Here is a 22,199-nt window from a genome sequence, read left to right as displayed (position 1 = left end):
CAGTGTTAGATAAATTTAATATGGAATGACCAGTGATAGGACATCTCCCCTCCCTTCAATTTGTATCTGTGTGACATGTCAGACAACAGATACAAGAAGTTTTAGTGCATTTTAAAGATTTTCTATATAAGTATCTAAGTAATTTGTTCTGACCTCGCTTTTTTGCTGCGGACCCGGGAACGTTGCGTTCCGTCTTAACTTATCCTTGTTCTTCTCTGTAAGTCTCCACGTTGTTGATCTGTATTGTGGTGACATTATTTTCATTTCATATTATTTCAAATTAAATGTTATTTCCAGTGATATAGCAGCTCTAGTTTTCAAATTGTTCTTACTCAGCCCCAATAATGAATGGAGACATTATTATATATTTCATTAAGATTGCACAATTATTATCTTTGCACCCCTGGCTGGGTTTTGGGTCAAAGTGGATAACTATTATGTGACATTAAAATGGCATGTCCAACAATTTTTGCTTCAGGGGTACAATATATCTTTAACACACACGGAAACATATGAAAATTGGCTGACACTCACAATTCCAATTATGTTGAACTTCTATTACCTCCAAATTCCAGTATCTTCACCCTTCCCCTCTCAACTAACCCCCTTCTTAGTGATGTGTTTAAGACGTGTGTTAAGCCATTACTCCCAATCCATAACCCCTCAGAGCCAGTTTTCAAACGTAGTTTACAAGATACTTCATTTACGGGTAAAAACTTTGGACGTCCCACTTATGAGAAGATATCTTTCCTTCATTAATACAGTATTATTGACTGTGTTGTATCTTCCTTCTTTCCTCCGTGTGACCCTCCTTCTTTTACTCGAACTATTCTCAGTCACTCTTTCCTAGATTCTGTAAACTTTTAAATGGTTTTGAATTTGAACTTTTAGTATTTTTCATTTCAGTTTCTTTATTGTTTAATTTACCTAAATTTTATTTTCTTTGCAAATTTATTGAATTATTGTTTTAGAATGTTATCAACATTTGTATTTCAGTAAGCTATTACAAATATTTATTTGTATTTCTGTAAAGGAAAGTCTTCATACAGTAAGTTAAGTTCGCTTATGAGAACCCTTGGCATTTAGATTACTTTGTATTATTTATTATCTGTACATTTTTGTTTGAATTTGAATAAATCAGCTAAATAACAGCTTATTGTTTTATTTTTGTTTTCATTTGTGATGAATAATCGATTTTAATTAATTCCAATGTTATATAGGCCTATGAAAGGTTTATAAGCTCTGTCTACACTACCAAACTTAGTTTATGTGACAAAAAATGTGATGTCCCCAAATATGGTAGTGATATGACATCATCATGTCCATATATGGGCACATCGACAGACATTAATCAATACGGCCGACAAAAAGAATATTAACTAATTAGATACGGCTATCACGACTTGCTTTATTTTGTATACAGTATATTGCATAATATCTTATTCACAAACTCTTACAAAACTGAACCAAACAAGATTATTTTTGTTATACTAGAACAATTTAGTTGCTAGACCTAATACGTATTGGTAGGCTATTGTACAAATACGTCAACTCAAGTATTTGATATTCAAGACATTGACGTCATTATACGGTGAATAAAAATATCGTTTACCGAAAGAACATTTTAATATCTGGAAAATATAAATTAACGCACAATTTAAATGCGCATGTACAATTATAATAACCATATATAACTTATTGTAATGTGGGAGTCGTTGATGTGGAGAAAAAGGGGAAGGGGGACAAGGGAGAATTTGTTTTAAAAAATAAAAAAATTTAATAATTATAAATCATACAGTACGAAAACTTTTCAGAGGATTAACCCTATAGTATAGAGTTTTGCGTACAATATATAAACATTGTAATACATTAACATTTCGTGTATTAATTCAACTTAATAAAAATAAAACTCTTAAATCATTGTAGGTCAACCTAGTACTATTCGTATTATGAGGAGGGAGTAGAGACTATGTTCCAATACATTTTATTCCAATTATATCTGCCTCTTCAGGCTTAATAGTCCGTAACATCAACATCATTTCAACGCGTGCGTTGTTTGGACATGCGCGTAACAATATTATCATAATTAAACGCGCGCGTACAAAAGGGTACCATTTATTCACAATAATAACACGCGCGTAAATATTCAAAAATGTTTTAAACCAACCAACTAACATTTTCAGTCCTTTTATCATATCCTACCTATACCAACACGAATTCACCGTAACACAGAATACTTACTTTTTATTATTGCTACCGTTTCATTTTTATCAATATCCTTTCTTAACAACTAATTCACATCAACTATAGTTTGACTGTACTAGTTTTACAAACGTATTTCATATTTGTCAACTCGTTTGACAAATATGAAATACGTTTGTAAAACTAGTACAGTCAAACTATGTTACCTTGAACATATTGGCCAGTTAAACCATCATATTTTCTCCCGATAAAGAAAAGAAAAACACCAGAGTACGTCAAACTACAATTCTGATGGAATTTACCTTGTACAGTATACATTATCATAAATATGGGTCCATAAAACACGATTACAGAGCCTAACCAAATTAAAGTGATCACTACCTTTTAAACTAGACTTTTAACATATTTTAGTTTAAACACAAAGACAGTTACAATGATTTAGGGTGACTACTATTGCCTATTATCAGATTATTAAGAAAACAACCGTCTCCGAATTAAAATTAGATAAGTTTAGAATACAAACTTAACAGAAAAAATAATTGAAAACATTATTTCAGATAATTGTTCCCCAATTATTTCTTGGACATTACACGGTATAATACTCGGAATTTGTCCAGTACTACTATATAAGGCATCCATGATACAGCGTAACATGTGTATCATTTGATATAGGTCATTCCATTATACAGGAGGCATATGATAGGCATGTGGTGCTGTATCACAGAATTGACCTGTTGATTCTTGGAAAAGGGTGCATTACTCTTAAAAAACATTTTACCCTGCTTATAACTATCCATACATTTTTTTTACTTAGCCTAATATAAATAGATCAAATACTCAATCTACTATACAATAATTACATACATATTTACTGATATTTATTACTTAAATAAAATAGTATCTGGAATGGGATTAATACTTTATTATACTTTACAATATATTCACTGTACAGACACATTTAAAATTATCTACACTAGCACAATGTATTACAGTAATCAATGATTAAATAAAGTATTTTTATAGCTATATACTTTACATCATTAAGTTGTTGATCAAAGATAGCCCTCACAGAGGGAGGAGTGATTGTGTGTAGACCTATTTTCAAATGCCTTCAATCTCCGCAATCCTCCTCACCCCTCCCACACCACACTTACAAATGCAGATATATTCACATACTTACATACATGTAACTGTAACTCATTTTTACTGATTTTCTTTTTTGAGAGTGCTATGATCAATGATTGTTGGAATGACATTTTAAAAATGAAACAATTGATTGATTGAAGTACATATTCACATTCTGACCGTAAATCTCCACACGTTTGTGTACTGCATTACATCATGGACACAATATGTGACGTTGTGAATGTTTTGCATTTTTCAACACCATGTTTTTCTGGCCCTGCATCGCATCAATAATTGGTGTGAATTATTACAGGTTGTAAAATTATCAAACTTCTCTGACTATCATTTCATATTCTTTTACGTCAATAAACATTAAACTAAATAATTATGAAGTTTATTAAATTTAAATACCCTTGTTACTTTACATAATACACAATACAACAAGTCCTATAACATACAGATTATGATCTTTTAAAAACGTTTTTATAACCTTAACATTAACCATCAAATCTAAAATCTGTACAATCGTATCTATTGTGACAAAGTCTAGTGGCTTTTTATGTTATGTCTCGGTATTGCCATAGCTTTCATCAAACATACCGAACAGATGGGTTCTTAAAAGCATGCTAAGACAAGATGAAAATCACATTCTTTGCATAATAGAGGCTGCTACACAATAGGACAATAAATAGATAAACATATATTTTTCTTACATAAACACAACACAAAAGAAATTGGATAAAATTTTATTCTAGAACTATAGGATAACCATTTATGCTGTTATGCTTTTAAATCGAATGACGTCATAATCATATAGAACAATTACATTGTTGTATTGTCACAATATTATTGCTCTAATCATGACGTCATTTGATTGGACATGTGGAAATATTATTTTCATGAAAGGCAGCATAGATGGTTATCCTATAGTTTTATGTAGGATGATTATTAATTTTTGATTGTTATCGCTCAAGTAAAAATCGGCCTTAGAGGATTCACCAGCACCAACTTAACTAAGCATACAGTTACGCAACTGTTGTTAAAATTAACATGTATTACCGTCGTCAAGGAGATTATGCGATCACCCTGGTTTATTAAGGCTTTAAATAGGAACCTTAGCTAGTTAGTATGGCTCTAACTAGGGAGCCTGGCTAGTTAGTACGGCTCTAACTAGAGAGCCTAGCTAGTTAGGATGACCCTACTGTAGCTGGTTGAAGGACATGGGTATTTTAGAATGAGCCAGTGGTTTGATATGTTGGAGATAGCAAGGTTAAGATAAGCACAGCGATTTAAGACAGGATATAAGATAATTGGCTATGATGGGCCTAGCTGGTTAGGATGAGTCTAGATGGGCTAGCTGGTGAGTATGGTCCTTGCTAGTTACTATCACAGGTCAAGCAGTTTAAATTGTACCTACCTAGCTATGCTAGAATGGTAGAATGGGCCAGCTTGCTACTGGTAAAATGGAAGAAGGTGCATTACTAAATCATACACTACAATTATTGACATGGTTTGATATAAGCAGCAGGAACATAACCTTGCTGTCCGTCTTTTTCCACAAACCACCATTCTGAGTTGCCTTCCATATCGTAGGCTGAGATGACAGTAACTGTACAGCCTTCTACAAGGCTTAGTTCATGCTGGCCTGTGGCAGCAAAATCCCACGCTGCATAGTACTGTTAAATAAAAATAAAAATCATTAACTTTAATAATACAAGAGCATTACATGGTTCATACACTTTCTTAAGAGTTAACTTTCCTGACACATTCCATGATGTTTCTTTCTACTCAAGTTCCATAACTTCTTAACAGTTTACATGACGTTGACATTAGATATGTAAAAACTAAACTGCCTGTCAACAATGTGAATACTAAGATATTGAAGCCAGTATTATATCTTCTACCATTTCCACTTACCTGAGGACTCCACTCTGATGATAAAACTTGTTCATAAGATGGTAATTTGTATGGCGTTAAGATAGTGGGCGGTACAAAGCCAGTGGAAGCTAAACATAAATAATAATCTTTAGTTAAATAATAACGAAAAATTGTATGGTCTAAAAAATTAAGATTCAACAATTCATGAAATGCCTGCATTTAAAATTTGTGAATAATTCATGGTCGCACCCATACATGTCATTGCGGAAATGGCATTTCATGACGAGTTAACGACACAGGCGATCATAATTTGACACTGACTGAGCATACTTCACGTAGGGTTTCGGAATGATACACGCATAGGTTGCCCATGCAGACTATGTGACCTACCGTACATAACATTGCGGATCGTATAATTTATAATGTCCAGGCATTAAATGGCATGCATTGTCGTGACTTGAATGCGGAGAACAGTGCAGACCTAAATTTGTGAAGTTGTCAATGGGGCAGAAAATGTGAATATTTTACAGCACATTAACATTAAATATTCTCACCTCCATTATCAACAAACCATCTTTCTTGGCCTCCTCGTGGATCTTGTTGCTTGATAATGCCAACCACTTCTCCCTGTGCGACTGTCATGTCTAGATCCTCTGCAGCCTTGAAGCTTGCCGTCACTTGATATTGTTGCTCACTACCGTATCGAGACATTACCTGTTCTTGATTGGCCTTGGTCTCTTTTGGTTTGACCTCTGAACTTACCGAGGCTAATTGCTTTTAACAAATATATAGGAATAGATATATATTATCAAAAATTGTACATAAGAAAATGGCTTACTCTAAAATTGTAGCATTTCAAACACTGTCACGGAAGTACATAATTCAATGTATGCCAAAGCTCTCACAAATTACATTACCGTGTGGGGGAGGTAATAACAATTTAAGAAGAGAGAACAAAGCTGCACAAAAATAGTTCCCTTTTATATTTGTAAAAAAAATGAGCAAAAATGTATATAACACCAATACCTGATCCAAGTTAGATGATACTCTCCTTACAGACTTCTTTTCTTTAACCTCTTTTTTGTCAAATCCACTGGCAACAAAACTGTATTGCTTCGTTTTCTCTACCTCTGCTGTGTGCCTTTCTTCAAATGCATCCATAACCTTATCAGTACATGATGATTTTACGATTGGTAGCTGTACGAATGAATCAAGGAATTTGATAGAATAAACCTAATATACACTTTGTCATATGCAATCTGTAATTCTATGTAATGTAGTGTAACAAACCAATGCAGTTCACATGGTTATGTATTTATTAGGCCTCAACATTTTTTTAATTGTTTAATATAAATATGCATGGCGATATAATCACACAGTTTGATGCAGTGAAAGTATTTTATGCTATAAAAAATATTAATAGGAGCAGACTATAGGCCCATTTACAATATTTAAACTTACAATATTATTGTATACATATTTGTAATACCAGTTTCATAATTTTCAGATAGACTTTCTTCATGGGTACTTCTATGAATGGATGACAAGAGCTGCAGGAAGGCTAGGTTATCAAACAGTGTTGAATGATTTTAGAAATGATTATCTCATGCAGTTTCTACTAACCTCAAGTAATGGATGAAGTTGTCTGAGTGTGGAGTGTATGTGGTCACTCTCTGCCTCAATATAAGCTGCTACACACTCTTTAAACAAAGAGCTAGCCATCTCACATAGCTTAGGTAGTTCATCTTTAAGCTGTATGTTTAATGCTTCATAGTTCTTCCGTGCAACCTCTTTCTCATCAGTCACCTTTTAAAGATTAAACAAATGATTAAATCACATAACTGTACAGTACTCAATTAAAACAAAAATACATAGAAATTAACATTTTGCATCATAGCCAGAATATATTATATTTTCATCAAAGAAATTCTGCTATAGTTTAAAAACTGCACATAGCTTTCTTTGAATGATTTACAAATCTTAAAAAAATTAAATCTCAGATAAATAAGAAATGTAACTATTGCATCATTCTCTAAAACAAAATGACGTTAAATTCAAAAGTTTCAAACAAAAAAACAAACTTAGAAAAAAACATATTACATTTGAAAAAAAAACAAACAACCTGAAAATAATTAGTAATGAACTTAAAACGAAACAGTTAAAAAACGTATTTTAATAACAATTTAAGAAAGCAAAAAAACATACAATTACATCACTTCATGCAACATATTTAATATGGTATTTGAACTACTCGAAATATGCCATAACAACTTCCTGTATTATATATCATACTGTAATACAACAATTACAAATAACAATTGGTAGGAATATAGAACAACTACTTTTAGACGCTAGGATACATACTGTATGCAAAATCATTGTACAATTGCCATATTAAAAATAATTTTGTGCAATGTAAAAGGCATTAAATACTATTTACTACAACACAACACTTAAGAATGAACAGGTAGTTTAAAGCATAAGACACAACACAATTAATATTAATAATTATTATCATATTTTGGAGGCAATGAGATTAAACACTAACTAAGAATTTCATTTAGCTGTTGTATGCATGACAAACCCCCCACCTCCTCCCCCTCCTTTTTTTTTTGATAAGCTAAATTGATTTAAACTGAGTACTTTCAACGCTAGTTAGCCTACTTAGCAAATTTGATAATGCATTGTTGTTGCAGGGTACTATTATGGATAGTGCCCTGCAAAATGTAAATACTAAATTCTGAATAATAATTACTGAAAAATAGCTTTGCGTCAAGGAGCTAAGTTAATTGGTCAGATAATTGCACTACTCTGACATAATTGTACTTACGTACATTTAAGAACACTTTTTAAAACAATCGGGTTTGAGGCATACCCAAGAATTACTTATTTTTTAGCAGAAGTTATTAAAAATAATCATCTTGTGCTGTACCCGCTGCTTCCCTGGGCTTAAATCTAAAAACCATATCCATTAGCGTAATTTTTCAGTGATCTAGAGGTGTGATCGCCATGACCTAAATGGAGGTTGTAAGTTCGAATCCCACATGTTCTTATTAGCATAAAGTACAATTACAAAGGCAAACATCTGACCAATTTACTAACGCTATTCTAATAATAACTATTAGCCTGTACACAACATCATGCATCACAATACTTTCACATCAAAAACAAACCTCCTTAGATTTTTTACGAAGGGTATTTCCTTCGACATCTTCATCTAACTCTTCCCTTAGCCTTTCTATCTTATCTCGTTGTTTCTGCATGTTTAACAGAACAAGAAACAAAAATAAAAGGACGTTGACTTTGCTGTTTCTTTGACTTTTAGTACAATTAAACACATAGCAGATCTACAGATACATATTTTATCAAAAACACATTTAAACGCATTTACATTGAAAATACAGTATTCATCATGCAAATGTCCTTTGTCCTATGCTAGGATAGTTGTCCTAGGATATAATTATATTAGGGGTATTTGTCCTATAATATAATTATCCTAGGGTATCTGTCCTAGGAGGTAGTTATCCTAGGGGACGCACTTGTTTAGTGGCATTTTCTGTGACATGAGTACTAGCGGACGTATGACGTCATAACACTACAAAATTTTATAAAAAATCATGGCCGAAAATGTCGCGATAATTTCCTGAGAATGTAGTAAAGTGAATTTCAATCAAATTGGATTTGTATTGGTTATTTTAAAAAAAGCTTTTAATAATACAGGTTCAGCATTCATTCAGAAAATTAAATATCTAGGCTAGGCATAAGCTACATACTTGACCTAAGCACCACAGACGAGCAAAAGTTAGTATGTCATACGTTCACTTGCACGTCAACGTAAATGTCCACTTAATCTAAATGTTCACATATCTGTTGACGCCAAACAGTCGACTACGACCATATGGAAGTGACCGTGTGCATGTTCACTCAATCTAAAAGTCCCTATTATCTTAATGTCTTAAATATTCACAGATTAGTTTAATGGTTTATCAGAATGGGGTAGTTATTTTATTACTATGAAAACATTGCTATTAATATTAATGTTTCAGAAATTTAATATAACTGAAAATGAAATCCTGACAGAGAGAGAGAGTCAATTGTTGCAGTGTGTAGTGCAAGGTTTGTGTAGGTGAACATAAAACCAAACAAGCCTCATTTATCAATCACTGGTCCAAATACAAGGGCATCTGCTTGTCGAACACAAAACAACATAGATATTAAACAATATAATAACTTACCCCCTTGAGTTTATCTTTATCTTTTGTCTTCTCCACCTTGTTAATGCAACTATCATAGTCAAGCAACTTGTCATATCTCTTCTGTATAAGTTTATGTGGCCCTTGAAACATAATCAGTAGAAGGTTCAAGGGTGAAATCACTCGTTGTTGAACAAACAAGGTCTGAAAACAGATAAAATAAGGATATTACAATCCATTAACTGTATATTATTTCCTAACACATGTATTCAAGTTTATAGGTAGATGAAAGGGAATGGACCACCCTAAATTTGGCAAATGCAAAGATAGGTCCCTAATTAAAAATCCTGGATCTGCCACCACAGTTCCAACTCTTTTGTATAAAAACAAGCCTAAAATACACTCACTTTGAAAGCTTTAATTTTACATTTTCTACCAAGTCATTTAAAATTTTAAAATAAAGTTTTATGAAAATACTGTATTAAATTAATTTCCTTATTAATTAATTTATTTCCATAAATATATTATGATTTGAAATCTTAGTACATGATTAAGAGAACACCTTCAGGATCCATTAAAGTGTCCCTTGAAAAGGGGTTTGCCTTATTCTGCCCCTCATAGTTTCATGTTTCAGTGTCCCCTTATAGGGATGTTCAAAAGGTGAAATACTTACATAGTTTTTATAAAGTTTATTTGCAATTCTTTTCTGAGCTGCCTCATATTTGTTAACTTGTTTTAAATTTGACTGGTTGGCGTAATACTCTGATATGTCTCCTCCTACAATAGCTTCAGTAGCGGTTGCATCCTTAAAAAAGATTTTTTTAAATTGTAAAGAGATACTGTTACAGTATGCTTATGTCAACACAGAACTCAACTCAACTAAAATGAATTATGTCGACTTTCGATCAACGGAACGAGTGAGCGAGCGATTATGTCGATACTTGAACTGATTGCAACGGGCAGTGGTTACCAAAGCGTGTCACAACGCAATTCACATATATTATATGCAATGTATAAAAACCAGCATGTGAGAGCGCTTAATATGGAAACTGATTGCTACTGGTTACCCTTACTGCTTGCATGTCGCGATTCAAAGTGTTTTCAGTTCTGAAAAAATAGTGGGGGGAAGGGAAATTGAGAGGAATTGAAAGCATCTGAGTTTATGTCTACATTTTATGTCCGCCTGTCAGTTGTATTCAGTTGTCATTTGCTTATATGACGACGCAGTTTAGTTGAGGCCCTGTGTCAACATAAGCGCACCTTTAGTCTGTCAAAAGCATGCACACCTTTAGTGGCAAACTAATAGGGTGGCAAACTAATAGGCTAGTAAAATAGTCTAGAAGTTTGTAATTAGTGTTATAGATATAAAATACCAAACTCTCTGAAAACTGTCAATTTTCCCAAAACCAAACTTTTCTTTAGGTCCAAAAGTCCCAAATACATTTTACCATTAAAATTATCATAACAGGAAATAGTTTGAGAGTATTTTATGTACTGACTGCATGAGATTTATCAATATTTTCATCTGGTTTCAGTTATGATAGATTTTTGTTTATAAACGTTTACTAAAGTATTAAATTGGTTTCACTATATTATAGTAGAGTTTTACAAGAATTTATTGTTGTGTTTTGATCTGGAATCACCCAAGTCACTCCATATTTCCAAGAGGTTTCCATCTAAAAGCGAAAATATGTGCAATACACATCAGGATACACAATTGTAATTATTGGTTACTAAACATGCCGATTTTTTCAAATAGCATACACTATGTTTGGATATTATTGTTTAAAATATTCTCACCATCCAACACATAAACATTCATCATTTGTATATTATATAACACCTAAATAGATTCTTTTATTCGATAAATGCCCGTTTTTTACCCTATTTTTGTCTGAGGAAAATTGGAGAGCGCGAGCCCTTAACAGCATAACAACAATGCTTTGCGTATGCCCTTTTCTATTTTTTCTGTAACAAGTATAATACACAAACCTTAAGGTGTTCTAAATATGCATTAATATCTTTCACAAATATCTTGATGGTTCTTTCTAAAGTGTTGAACCTTTTCTCACTTTGTTCAAACTCTTCATCTATAGTCTACAAAAATAAAAATATGAATCTACAATTTAACGACACACAATTATAAATACATAATGTAGAAAAAAAATTACATTCTGTAGTGCAAAATTATCATTATAGCTATAGAGTACTAGAAGTTTCAAAACATTCCTCTAAAATTGTATTGTTTTGCACGACGTTCCACAAACTATGCACCATGGTTATGAGAAGGGCCTGTGGTTTGATCTCACCGAAAAACATACCAAACGCAATTTCAGTGACATGCATCTTGTGTGTTACAAAAGTTTACCTTCCAAATAAATTACAATGCAATTTCCAGAGACCTACAGATCCATATTCTATACAGTATATAGATTATTACATTGGTCCAGTCAGATAATTCGGTCCGGCTTGGTCCCGGAAACCAGATTTTAGGCAGCGAAATAAAAAGTTTACAGAACACTCGTATATCAACAGTGTTGCATTATGAGATCATATGACAAGTGGAAAAAAAGTTAGCAAGATAACTAGGCAATCTTGGAAACATGTAAACATGTTAAGTGATTGGCTTAGTTGTGAATGGAGCTAAAATTTGAGTGAGGTGTAAAAATAGCTGAATATTGCCATGTCACTGTTGTGGCATTCAGATGTAGACAAGAAGTTGGTCAAGAAATTATTTTATTGTGGGAAATCGCTGTTCTAACACTACGTTTAGTCTTACTCTTAGTTTTTACCCACTAAGTTGGCTTCATAGACCAATTATTGCTAATTTTGATGGCTATGTTACCAATTTACCCAGGTAAATAACTAAGCCTAAATGGGCCACTTCAGGGGTACTAAAAGGTAGTATTAGCCCCACTGTTTAGGAGGAAATAGAAGGCTATCACAATAACTATAATATGACTATGATAGGTTACCTGAGCACTAAACCCTGTTAACTGAGTCCAGCGTTGATTCATTCTTTGTGTTTTCTTCTTAAAAGAATGCAGGTTAATGCGGCCTAGCTTGTCTGTTATGGCTGCTTGCTGTTTACGATATTTCATCACTGTTAACAAAAACAACCATATTGAAGAAAAGAAATCAAAGATCCTCATCATATTTTAGATGCAGTACAGAAACAAGTCAGGAGGAGGAAAATTTGCGATTGACCTGATGTACACAGGATCAACGGCTTTACATCCCATCTGAAGTATGAGGCAATGAGAGTTAAGCATCTTGTCTAAAGATGCAATCAGTATGTTAGAGATAGGCTCGAACTCATGCCTATCACATGCTAGTCTGATATTACCATTACACCACACTCTCTCACTCTTCGGTATACAGCCCCACCGTGATTCCCAGATGGTCTCCCATCTAGAACGAAACCGCGGGCCCAACATTGCTTAATAACTTTGATGATCTGACGAGAACCAGTGTTTTAATGCAAGATTCAACCAAAACAATGTCCCTATTAAGATCAACAATGATGTACAAGATGCGATGAGAATGATAGAAATTTACCTAAATCTTTTCTTCTTTTGAATTCATTAATTGATGCAGCAACATCTAGCATCGTTGTCCAGGCTTCCTTTAGTTTCTTTTTGTCTTTGTGGTTGTCTGGGGTATGCTGGAAAAAAATCAGAACCCAACTGTGGTGTCAAAGGTCAAAACAAAAATCACAACCAATCTCAAGGGTTCATAACAAACAGATGTTTCATTTCAGTGGGATACAAAAATACTAAAAAAAATTGTTATATGTTTACCTTGTCAAGTTCGCCAATCAGAAGCTGGTATTTCAGTATTCTTTGAACTGGTTTTATAAGAAATGAAGCTAGATCCCAACAATTTGTGCTTTTTCTAAAAATAAAACATTCAGTTTAAGAAATCACACTACATATTTTTATCACAGAAATTGGTTTATGGTAAGGCAATATTTTTATTAAATATGTTATTGTTTATTTTTACTCAAAAATAAAAACCTTTGTGTTCAGTGACCAGATAGCAGAAACCCTATTAAGGTGACACCTTTGACCCTTCATTAAGTGTAGGGGTGATTGAATAGGGGTTGGCTGGACATTTTGATGGGTCAAAAATATCACCTTAATAGAGGTTCTACTGTTAAACCAAACAAGGTTACTTACCTTACTACTTCTAGTCCCTGATTGATATATTCTAAAATTTCATTGTTTTCTTCATACTGAAATAAAAAAAAATAAAATATAGCATTAGTAGGCCAAATAATGTGAAATATTTATCAATCATAATTGAATTGCCTGTTACCATGTCCTCTGGAAAGGTATAGGTAACATAGTAGTTTTAAAAAATTGGAAAAAGTAAAGTAGGGAAAAAAGAAATAAAAGGGAAAAACTAAAAAAAAGAAGGCAGTAAAGTAAAATTGGAAAATATAGCAATAACAATTTTAAAAATAAGAAACTCAAGAAAAAAGGTGAAAAAAAGAAAGATTAAAAGGAGGAAAGACAAAATAAAAAAAAGAAACAAAAACAAAATTAAAAAGAGTAACAAAAAATAAGTACTTATTATAAATTTCTTAAAAAGTTTAACATTACAAGTGATCAAGTTGTGTACCGAGATTCAATAATTAAAAACATCCTCGTATTATTGTGTGCGGGTATGTTTCAGCATTGACGTTTAGACGGAGTTATACCACATTCGGGAAAACACACCTATTTGGGCTAAATCGTTTAACCTAAATTTGTTTTAATTGTCAATAAATATTTATCTAACTAAACTTAATTAGTACACTGGTTTTCATTAGGTGATAAAAATCAGTATCAACAATATTTATCAACTTTCTATACCATTGAGTAAACATTCTAAAAGTTACGCACGATTACCGAAAGTTGCCTTTAGGTAAATTTATATATAGATGGAAAGCAATAGGTCTAAATATAGAAGCGTAATGTTACCTTTTCTAGCAATGCTGTTGCATCATCATGATTTCTACAATACTGTTTATAGACATCTTCTAAATCTTTACAATGTTTCATAAAGCATTCACCTGTTGAATGTAAAATGTATTACGACATACAATTTCACTTTTGATAATAAAGATTGGACATTGATTACTGAATATCAAGAAACATTCATAAATTACAATAATGCTATAAAACATTATCTCTCATGTACATTTTACAGTCGTCATGACCAACTTCATCAAATGAATGAATATCATCAACATTTAAGGCATAAAAAAAATAATTATGTTTCCTAATCACAGCATCAATGGGTTGGCCAGATTTTTAGCTATTGCATTCGACTTTGTGGCATAAATAATTGCTAAAAAAGTAAATACTGGGTTAAGATTGGAGGACGCAATAGGAAATTAACTCATGCAATTTTAAATTTTTAAAAAAACAAATGCTCCTTTGCCATTTAGGCAAGGCAAGGTTAGCGCAAGGCTATTAACATCATTATACAGCTACAAGATTACTGCACATCATACAATATTAAATATGTATTGTACTCCCCCAAAAAATGGAAAAATGAAGATGAAAAAAAGACTCTGAATAGGCCATTTTGCAGTTTTAATCATTTATTCACTTCCATAGAAAAAAAGTGATGATTTCACTTATACTGTATAAAGACAAAATAAACTTTGAATTATAACCAAAAATATATTGTTGTTTATCAAATTTTTTGTCAAATAACTATATGCGATATTAAAATGATGAGGAGCGTATGTGGCACAGTGTATTGGACATTAGATTAGAGTGAGATCATGAGTTCGAATCCAACTCTCGCCACATTGCTTGTATCCTTAGGCAAGATACTTTACTTCTGTCTGCCTCTCTCCACCCAGGTGTATAAATAGGATTACTAGCTGCCTTATGGGAGTATGTTTCCATACGCGTTTGAACCTGGGGTAATAATGTAAGAACTTGGAAGTATTCTTAAATAAGCGCTATATAATAACGAATATTATTAATATTATATCTTTAAAATTACCAACCTATAAGTTGATCTTCAGGAGGTACTGCCATAATTGTTTCTCTAAGATCTTCTAGGAACAGATTTGATACTTCAATAACTTGCTCAATGTTTCCAAACAGAACATCTAGCTCCAGGCCTTTTGTCTGAAAGTTATAACAAAAATATGTACTCAGTAAAAACATACTATTAATTAGTAGTGTAATGCAATAAAAAAAGTTATAAAGATAACAAATAAAAAAGACAATAATAATTTATATATTTTTCTTCACAATCCCTGTATCGCAAACAAATTTAAAAGATTACAGTATGTGATATGTATAATATGAATAACATACGACAAACTTAAAAGTTAAAGAGTTTTAGATTATTTGTTTTTAATTTTCCAAAAGAAACTCATTGGGATTTGATCATGATAAAAAATAAGCTGATGTTCCTGGCATACTTCAATGGTTCCAACATTATTCATTTAGTATTTTTACCACAGTTATTGCAGCATCGGTATACAGTAGGTGCTACATGGAATATGAGAGAATATGAAATTCAGTTATTTTCACTTTATCATAATGATCACAACATGGGTATTAATGGTAGAGAATACCAACTTTTAGATGTATACATTAGTACAGTATATACTGTATCATTAGCTATGAATTACGTTTTACTATGAATATGAATTACAGATATAAATTGGTCAGATGTTTGTTTGCCATACTCTGACATAATTTTGTACTTTTTAGTCCGTTTATGTATATGTATCTTTTAATTGGATTGCTGACAACCGACATTTCTTTGTTTTTTTTATGAAGACAAATAATGTTTCTTGTATGTTGTATCTTGTATCTTTATACTAAGTACATTGAGAAGACTCGGGTGGGACTCCAACTGACAACCACCTGTCTGTCGGGAAAAACATCTGACCAATTATTCAACTCCCTGATAAGTAGTTATTCTATTATTATAATATAATATTTAATAATAATTATCATCCTATCAATTTTTAATTAGTAAAATTAGTAAGACACAAATAATACCATAATATTTTATTAAATAAGACATTCACAATTCATTATTAGCAATAATGATATCTTACCATTTAAGAAATACTATTTATTTTAAATAGGATCACACGATGCTATAAATTTAGAAATCCAATTTGTTAGTATCATACACATTCTAAATATTTTAACGGCAATATAGTATGTTGATAAAAGTAAAGCAAAATTAGATCTGAAAAACTTGGAGACTGTCTGGAAATATCGGGTACTGCTATGAAAGTCTGTCCTGTTGATACAGCATGGAAGTGTCAAGTACTGTAGCATAATGCCAGCAGTAAAAGGGCACTACAGTAAATATGTTCTAGCTAGCTTCATCCGCAGTGGAATGGCATCCCAGCGGATTATTAGCATATCATCTATAGAATGTCAACAGTTCAACTATAAAATGTGGGGGAATAACCTGTCTATTGCATCCTAACTGAGCTGAATTGCACACAAGTGTGGACGGCACATACAATAACTTTCTGCTCTACTAAGGGTCCTTCGTGTCGAGAGCTGCCACCAAACAGCGCTTGTTCCTCTGTCCACAACAGGGGCTGAATGAGCCAAATGTGAACACTGGATCTCCAGTTTAAGTCCTTATCCAAGAAGACTTATTATACAACCAACCATGGTTGAGTAGTGACTTGAACTTGTGATGGTGTGCCTGCCTTAACTGTTCAGGCACTTAGTCCTGACTTTCCTAAGACTTTCTGCACCATTTAAGATGTTTTTTTGCAACATAACGAAAATATCAGCAATTTGACCAATCACAAGCGACTGATTATTCAAACTGCCGCTTGCCATTGGTCAACTCGCTTGCGTTGCATCCTAGTGTGAACCAATCTTTTATGGGAGATGGGGAATCACTAAAAACATTGGAAACACGCGTGTGACTTCCTTATAGTACATGATCCCATTTCATTGAGTGGAGCATAAACATAAGTAACAGCTCATTTAAATTTGAAATTATAGTATTCTCTAAGGTTAGATGGTGAATTATACTAATTGAATAATAACTATTTTAAGTTGGGTAATACAAGCAGATGCAATATATTGAATCTGTACACTGTTAATGCAAAAATACAGTAAATAAAAAATAACCAATGAAGAAATGTGCTAAATAATAATACAACATAGATGCAGTATAAGTGACCATATTAAGAGCATAGACAAACCAATGAAAACCAAGGAAAATGATTGATATGACAAAGAGTGTCGAAAGAATCCCAGATAGGTAGATAGTAATTAATAATATGAACAATATTAATGATTGTGTTACAAGATAAAGAACAGGTTAAAACTGCATTGCTAAACCTCAACCTTGATGTTAAAATAGAAAGAAACCATTAGAAGGAAAGATCCAAGAGAAGTGTACATATAAATCCTGTATTAATTCCAAGCATAGAGCTTATTGAATGATGAAAAATAAAAAACCCAACACCACTGTCCTGGTGAAAAAGATAAAGCAATCCAGTTAAATAATATATGATGTAAGAAATGCCAAGATGATAAAATGCAATGATTTAGAGCTCCAAAATGCCAATAAAAGTGAATAGTTATTGCTTATAAGAATTAATAGAATATTAAAAACAATCCATGATAGGATGTGGAATTTTCGAAGCACCTTCTTTTTATCCTCTGTTTTGTCAGATGCATCTTCAACCTCCCTTGTAAGAATTGAATTTATCTCCTCCTGAAATGATAGATTACAAAGGGCAACGGAGAAAACAAGGTTACACAATGAAAAGGATAAAACAAATGAAAATACAATGAAGATATATACCAAAAATAAAAAGATGGGGGGGGGGGGGATGGAGAGGGGAAGAAATAAGACAATTTAAATTAAACCCATTTAATGGTGCCATTGAAAATAATTCAGTTGAAAAAGTAATCTTGCACAAATTTAAATTTGAAATTATCATTTTGAAGAATCATATACTGTAACTGCAGTAACTACATATTGTTTACTCTGTGTAACATGTTTAAATACAAGGTTTATACATTGTTTTTGCAGTCACTGCTTCATAAACTTCTACTAAAATCATACATTATGCAGTAAAAAATGTGGTTACTGCAGTCAAATATTTCTGATGATTCCTTATTTCTATAAAAAATTACACCTTTAATACAAATGATACCACCATTAATTTGATAATCAAATACACAATTTTACATTCCAGAAAGTTAACACCAAAAATTGTGAAACAACAGAAAGTTACAATCACAATTTGGTATGTAGACATGCATGGATGATTCTGTTGCTCCGCAGCCTTTGATGTGATAGAATGAATAGTATGAACCATTGCCACCAAAATCATCTGTATGTTTGCATGGTGAAAAAAAAGCAATAACAAATCTGTGTGTTTTTGGTACACCACATGAACAGTGAAAATTATTTTTACTAATTACAATTTTTAATTGTTTAATATGTACCTCTTTGTCTTCTAAGATAGTCATGAATCCCTGACGACATAGGGTAATGTCCCGTTGATAAGCCTCCTCTGTATTTAAGAGCTCAGTCACAACTTTCTCTCTCATCTCTGCCTTCTTTTTCTTGGCAGCTAGTTCTTGGTCCGGTTCCAACTCTTCTATCTGCTCTGTAAATACAATTGAATAAAATATGTTAGTAGTGATTCATCAATCATACTTACATGAGATATTTCCCTTAAATACTAATTATTTCACTTAAAATTAATAAATATTTGAATATTTTATTTTCATTAAGTGCTATTCACTTTAGATAGGAGAATTTTAAAATGTAAGGGTAACAAGCATTTCACTTAGCCACTGAATGGTGAATACAAATTCTTTTTCATGACAAATGACAGGTAATAACCCTAACCTTTGTGACATCATCGTAATATTATTTAAAGCAAATTATTGAACCTATTCATTTCAATTCAATCTATTTCCAAATCACATAAGAATAACGATGATATTCATATGATGTTAAGATCCTCAACTTTCCTTTTACATGCTTAATGACAATGTAATGTCCTGTTTTAACCTTTGTGTCATCATTGTTGTTATGACAAATATTACCAGATATCTAGGATGTTAAGATCCTCTGAATTCAATGTTCATTTTTGTCCTGACTTGGTGACATTTATTACAGAAAGAACACATATCAAGCAGTGGCCATATTCAACAATCACACTTTTAGGCTAGGAAAAAACTTACAATTAAACATTCTCCTATCCTACAGTAAGTGTATACTAAGGGAAATCCTTAACTATTTATTGACTTTAAGTGAGTATTTAAGTGAATTATCTCACTTGAACTGTGATTGGTAAATATACAGCCATTGAATATCTCACAAGGAACTGGGGCCGCAGTTATGCACTGAAATACATCAGCGTAAAAACAAAATATCTTGATCTTTGTTATGTTTTCAATAAATTGTTTAAATCATACTGTCACTACGTTTACGTTAATGTTTAATAAACTTTCATTCCATTGCCTTTGCAATATTTTGCAGTCGAGTGGTCTAGCGGTTAAGACAGGGGTGCCAAAATTCATAGCTGTAAAATCACCACAGGTTCAAGGCACTCCTCGACAATGGTTCAGGTGGTAGAACAAGTTTTCTCAGATTAAGGACTTATAACTGGAGGTCCAGTGTATACACATATGAACCTAGTGCATCTTTCGGACGACTAGGCGGTGTAGTAGTCTACTGTATGTCGGCCCCTGTCAATGTGGACAGACTAGCACCATGTGGTTGTAGCTGTATGACACACCCTTAGCAGAGAAGAAAGTTGTGTCGTTCACACCTATGTGCAATTCAGCCCATTAGACTGCGAGTCACAGGTTATTGTTTAATTATTATTTTTGTGAACTACAGTATTTAAATGTACACCACAATCTTCCTTAATAAATGTTTTTATATCTTACCTAATTCTTCTTCCAGGAAATCATTATCATGTGTTGGTAATGCCATTATATACCAAAATAAAAAATCCAACAAGGAAGGATTTTTAAAACTATACTTTAATATCAATTTCAAGTGTTTGCTTGAATGATTTTCAGGTACAAAGGTAATCATGTGAAAATTTGGGAGATATAACTTTCTAAATTTAGACTGAAACACCTGAACAATTTTGATATTCTACATTTTAATCATCATAGAAAATTACAAATAATAAAAAAAAATCTGAATTGACAGAAATTGTTAAAAATATTTGCTGAACAAAATAAATAAATGTCTTTCTTTTATATCGTATTTCTATTAAATACAAAATAAAAATGTTTTTTTAATAAAATATTATACAATATGGAAAAAATAAAAGGAAAATATATTAATATATTTAATCTCTAGTTTGGTATGCAAAGTTCATTGTTAAGATTAGCACTACTGCATTGTGGACAGGTATACAATAGCCACATACCTACACCCCATTTCACTTCAAGTATAATATTCATTTGTTAATTGTACATACCTTTTTCACACATAAAAAAACAAAGTAATTATCTTGCTTCTACTAGTAACTATATTTCGAATTAAAAGTGATTAATTACATTTTATTTACCTACTTACTTTGCCTACTGTATATACTGATTAATTACTTTAATTATTTAATGAAATACTACAAAAGAATAAGAATGCTGCTACTACTACCACTAACCTCTACAATAGAAAATAGTACTACTTGTATACAAGGAACATCTGTTACTGTTTCTAAACAACTTTGTAAAAAAACTCCCAGGAAACATAGTTGATTTATAGTATAAAGTTGTATAATAGTATATAACAACTACTGCACACTAGTTTTTGTATATTAAACTCTCCACACTACTATAAGTGCGATTGTTCAAAACATAAACATTCATTCAACACCATGTCGTATAGTGAACTACTCTTTCCTGTGTGGCTTCCTTGTTTAGACCTTGTTATTTGTCGTCTTAAAAAAGGGAAGTTTAAAACTGATTACGATCTAATGGCTTTCTATCTACAATAATTCTCAAGTACAGTTTCTGTTCCAAGAAGTATGTCATAGAAACTATACATTCTTTCATTATTAACATAGTAACCATGGAGAAATAAGCTATTATTGTTTACCTCATAAATGAATTTAGATTAAAAATAATTTTTTTAAGACATAATAATGTTAACTAATATCTATATCCTTGGGGAAAAATTCTGTGCATTTTCTCCTTTACATTTGTGTAAATTTGTGTCTTGTTTTTGCGTTCTGAACCCTCTCCTAACGCAGATAGGAATAATGCTATTAATTTGTTATACCTAATGTACGGCCAAAGGACGTTCAACTATTCAAAAAAAAAAAATAATAACTTATAACAACGGTATTTATCTTTAACAACAGATAACAATATTACATACACCATACTGTATATCAAACGAACAGGGATTTAAATAGAAAAAAAAAGATCAAAAAAAAAAAAATGTTCATCAATAGATGGCAAAATAATCTAAATAAAGTGTCACCTTGCTATTTACACAGATCTTTAGACGAAATAACTAACTCATATAATTAATACTATAGGTCTAGGCCAAAGGAACATGGCCGAAAATATAAAAACATGTCATTCAAATTAATAATAATTGAACAAAATATTGGGTTGATTTCCCTTGTCATTTTAACATTTCATATTTGGCTAAAAAATATTATAGGCCTCTGTATTAACTATTATGGTGATGTTGACCATGCCATTAATCCCTATGCAACTGACGGTATACTAATCCTGGCTATTAGGAAAATGCTTGTCATACCTTTGACTAATGCTAATTTGTCAGTTAAATTATGTTTACTATTAACTA

At 32.1% G+C, this 22,199-nt stretch overlaps 1 protein-coding gene across 3 annotated transcripts in view; it reads right to left on the bottom strand.

Moving 5' to 3' along the window:
• Positions 1-1,388: 1,388 nt before the first annotated feature.
• LOC144848026 (dynamin-binding protein-like) overlaps positions 1,389-22,199 on the bottom strand; it is a 38,435-nt gene continuing 17,624 nt past the window's right edge. The window contains exons 8-24 of one of the 3 annotated variants that reach the window (XM_078704689.1): positions 18,857-19,020; positions 18,048-18,116; positions 15,406-15,529; positions 14,363-14,454; positions 13,577-13,632; positions 13,199-13,292; positions 12,957-13,062; positions 12,374-12,501; positions 11,391-11,495; positions 10,072-10,203; positions 9,441-9,602; positions 8,379-8,462; positions 6,829-7,011; positions 6,232-6,402; positions 5,760-5,979; positions 5,245-5,333; positions 1,389-5,003 (exon numbers count right to left, since the gene is read on the bottom strand). In XM_078704689.1, the coding sequence (XP_078560815.1) occupies positions 4,827-5,003; positions 5,245-5,333; positions 5,760-5,979; positions 6,232-6,402; positions 6,829-7,011; positions 8,379-8,462; positions 9,441-9,602; positions 10,072-10,203; positions 11,391-11,495; positions 12,374-12,501; positions 12,957-13,062; positions 13,199-13,292; positions 13,577-13,632; positions 14,363-14,454; positions 15,406-15,529; positions 18,048-18,116; positions 18,857-19,020 (2,156 nt within the window). In that variant the 3' untranslated portion in view covers positions 1,389-4,826. The remainder of the gene's footprint in view (positions 5,004-5,244; positions 5,334-5,759; positions 5,980-6,231; positions 6,403-6,828; positions 7,012-8,378; positions 8,463-9,440; positions 9,603-10,071; positions 10,204-11,390; positions 11,496-12,373; positions 12,502-12,956; positions 13,063-13,198; positions 13,293-13,576; positions 13,633-14,362; positions 14,455-15,405; positions 15,530-18,047; positions 18,117-18,856; positions 19,021-22,199) is intronic. The other 2 variants (XM_078704690.1, XM_078704691.1) reach the window with 2 other exon arrangements.

Source organism: Antedon bifida, chromosome 7 (assembly GCF_963402885.1).
Source record: "Antedon bifida chromosome 7, ecAntBifi1.1, whole genome shotgun sequence".
NCBI lineage: Eukaryota > Metazoa > Echinodermata > Crinoidea > Comatulida > Antedonidae > Antedon > Antedon bifida.
The sequence above is the reverse complement of the archived record's forward strand: the minus strand, read 5'-3'. Positions and strand labels throughout refer to the sequence as shown.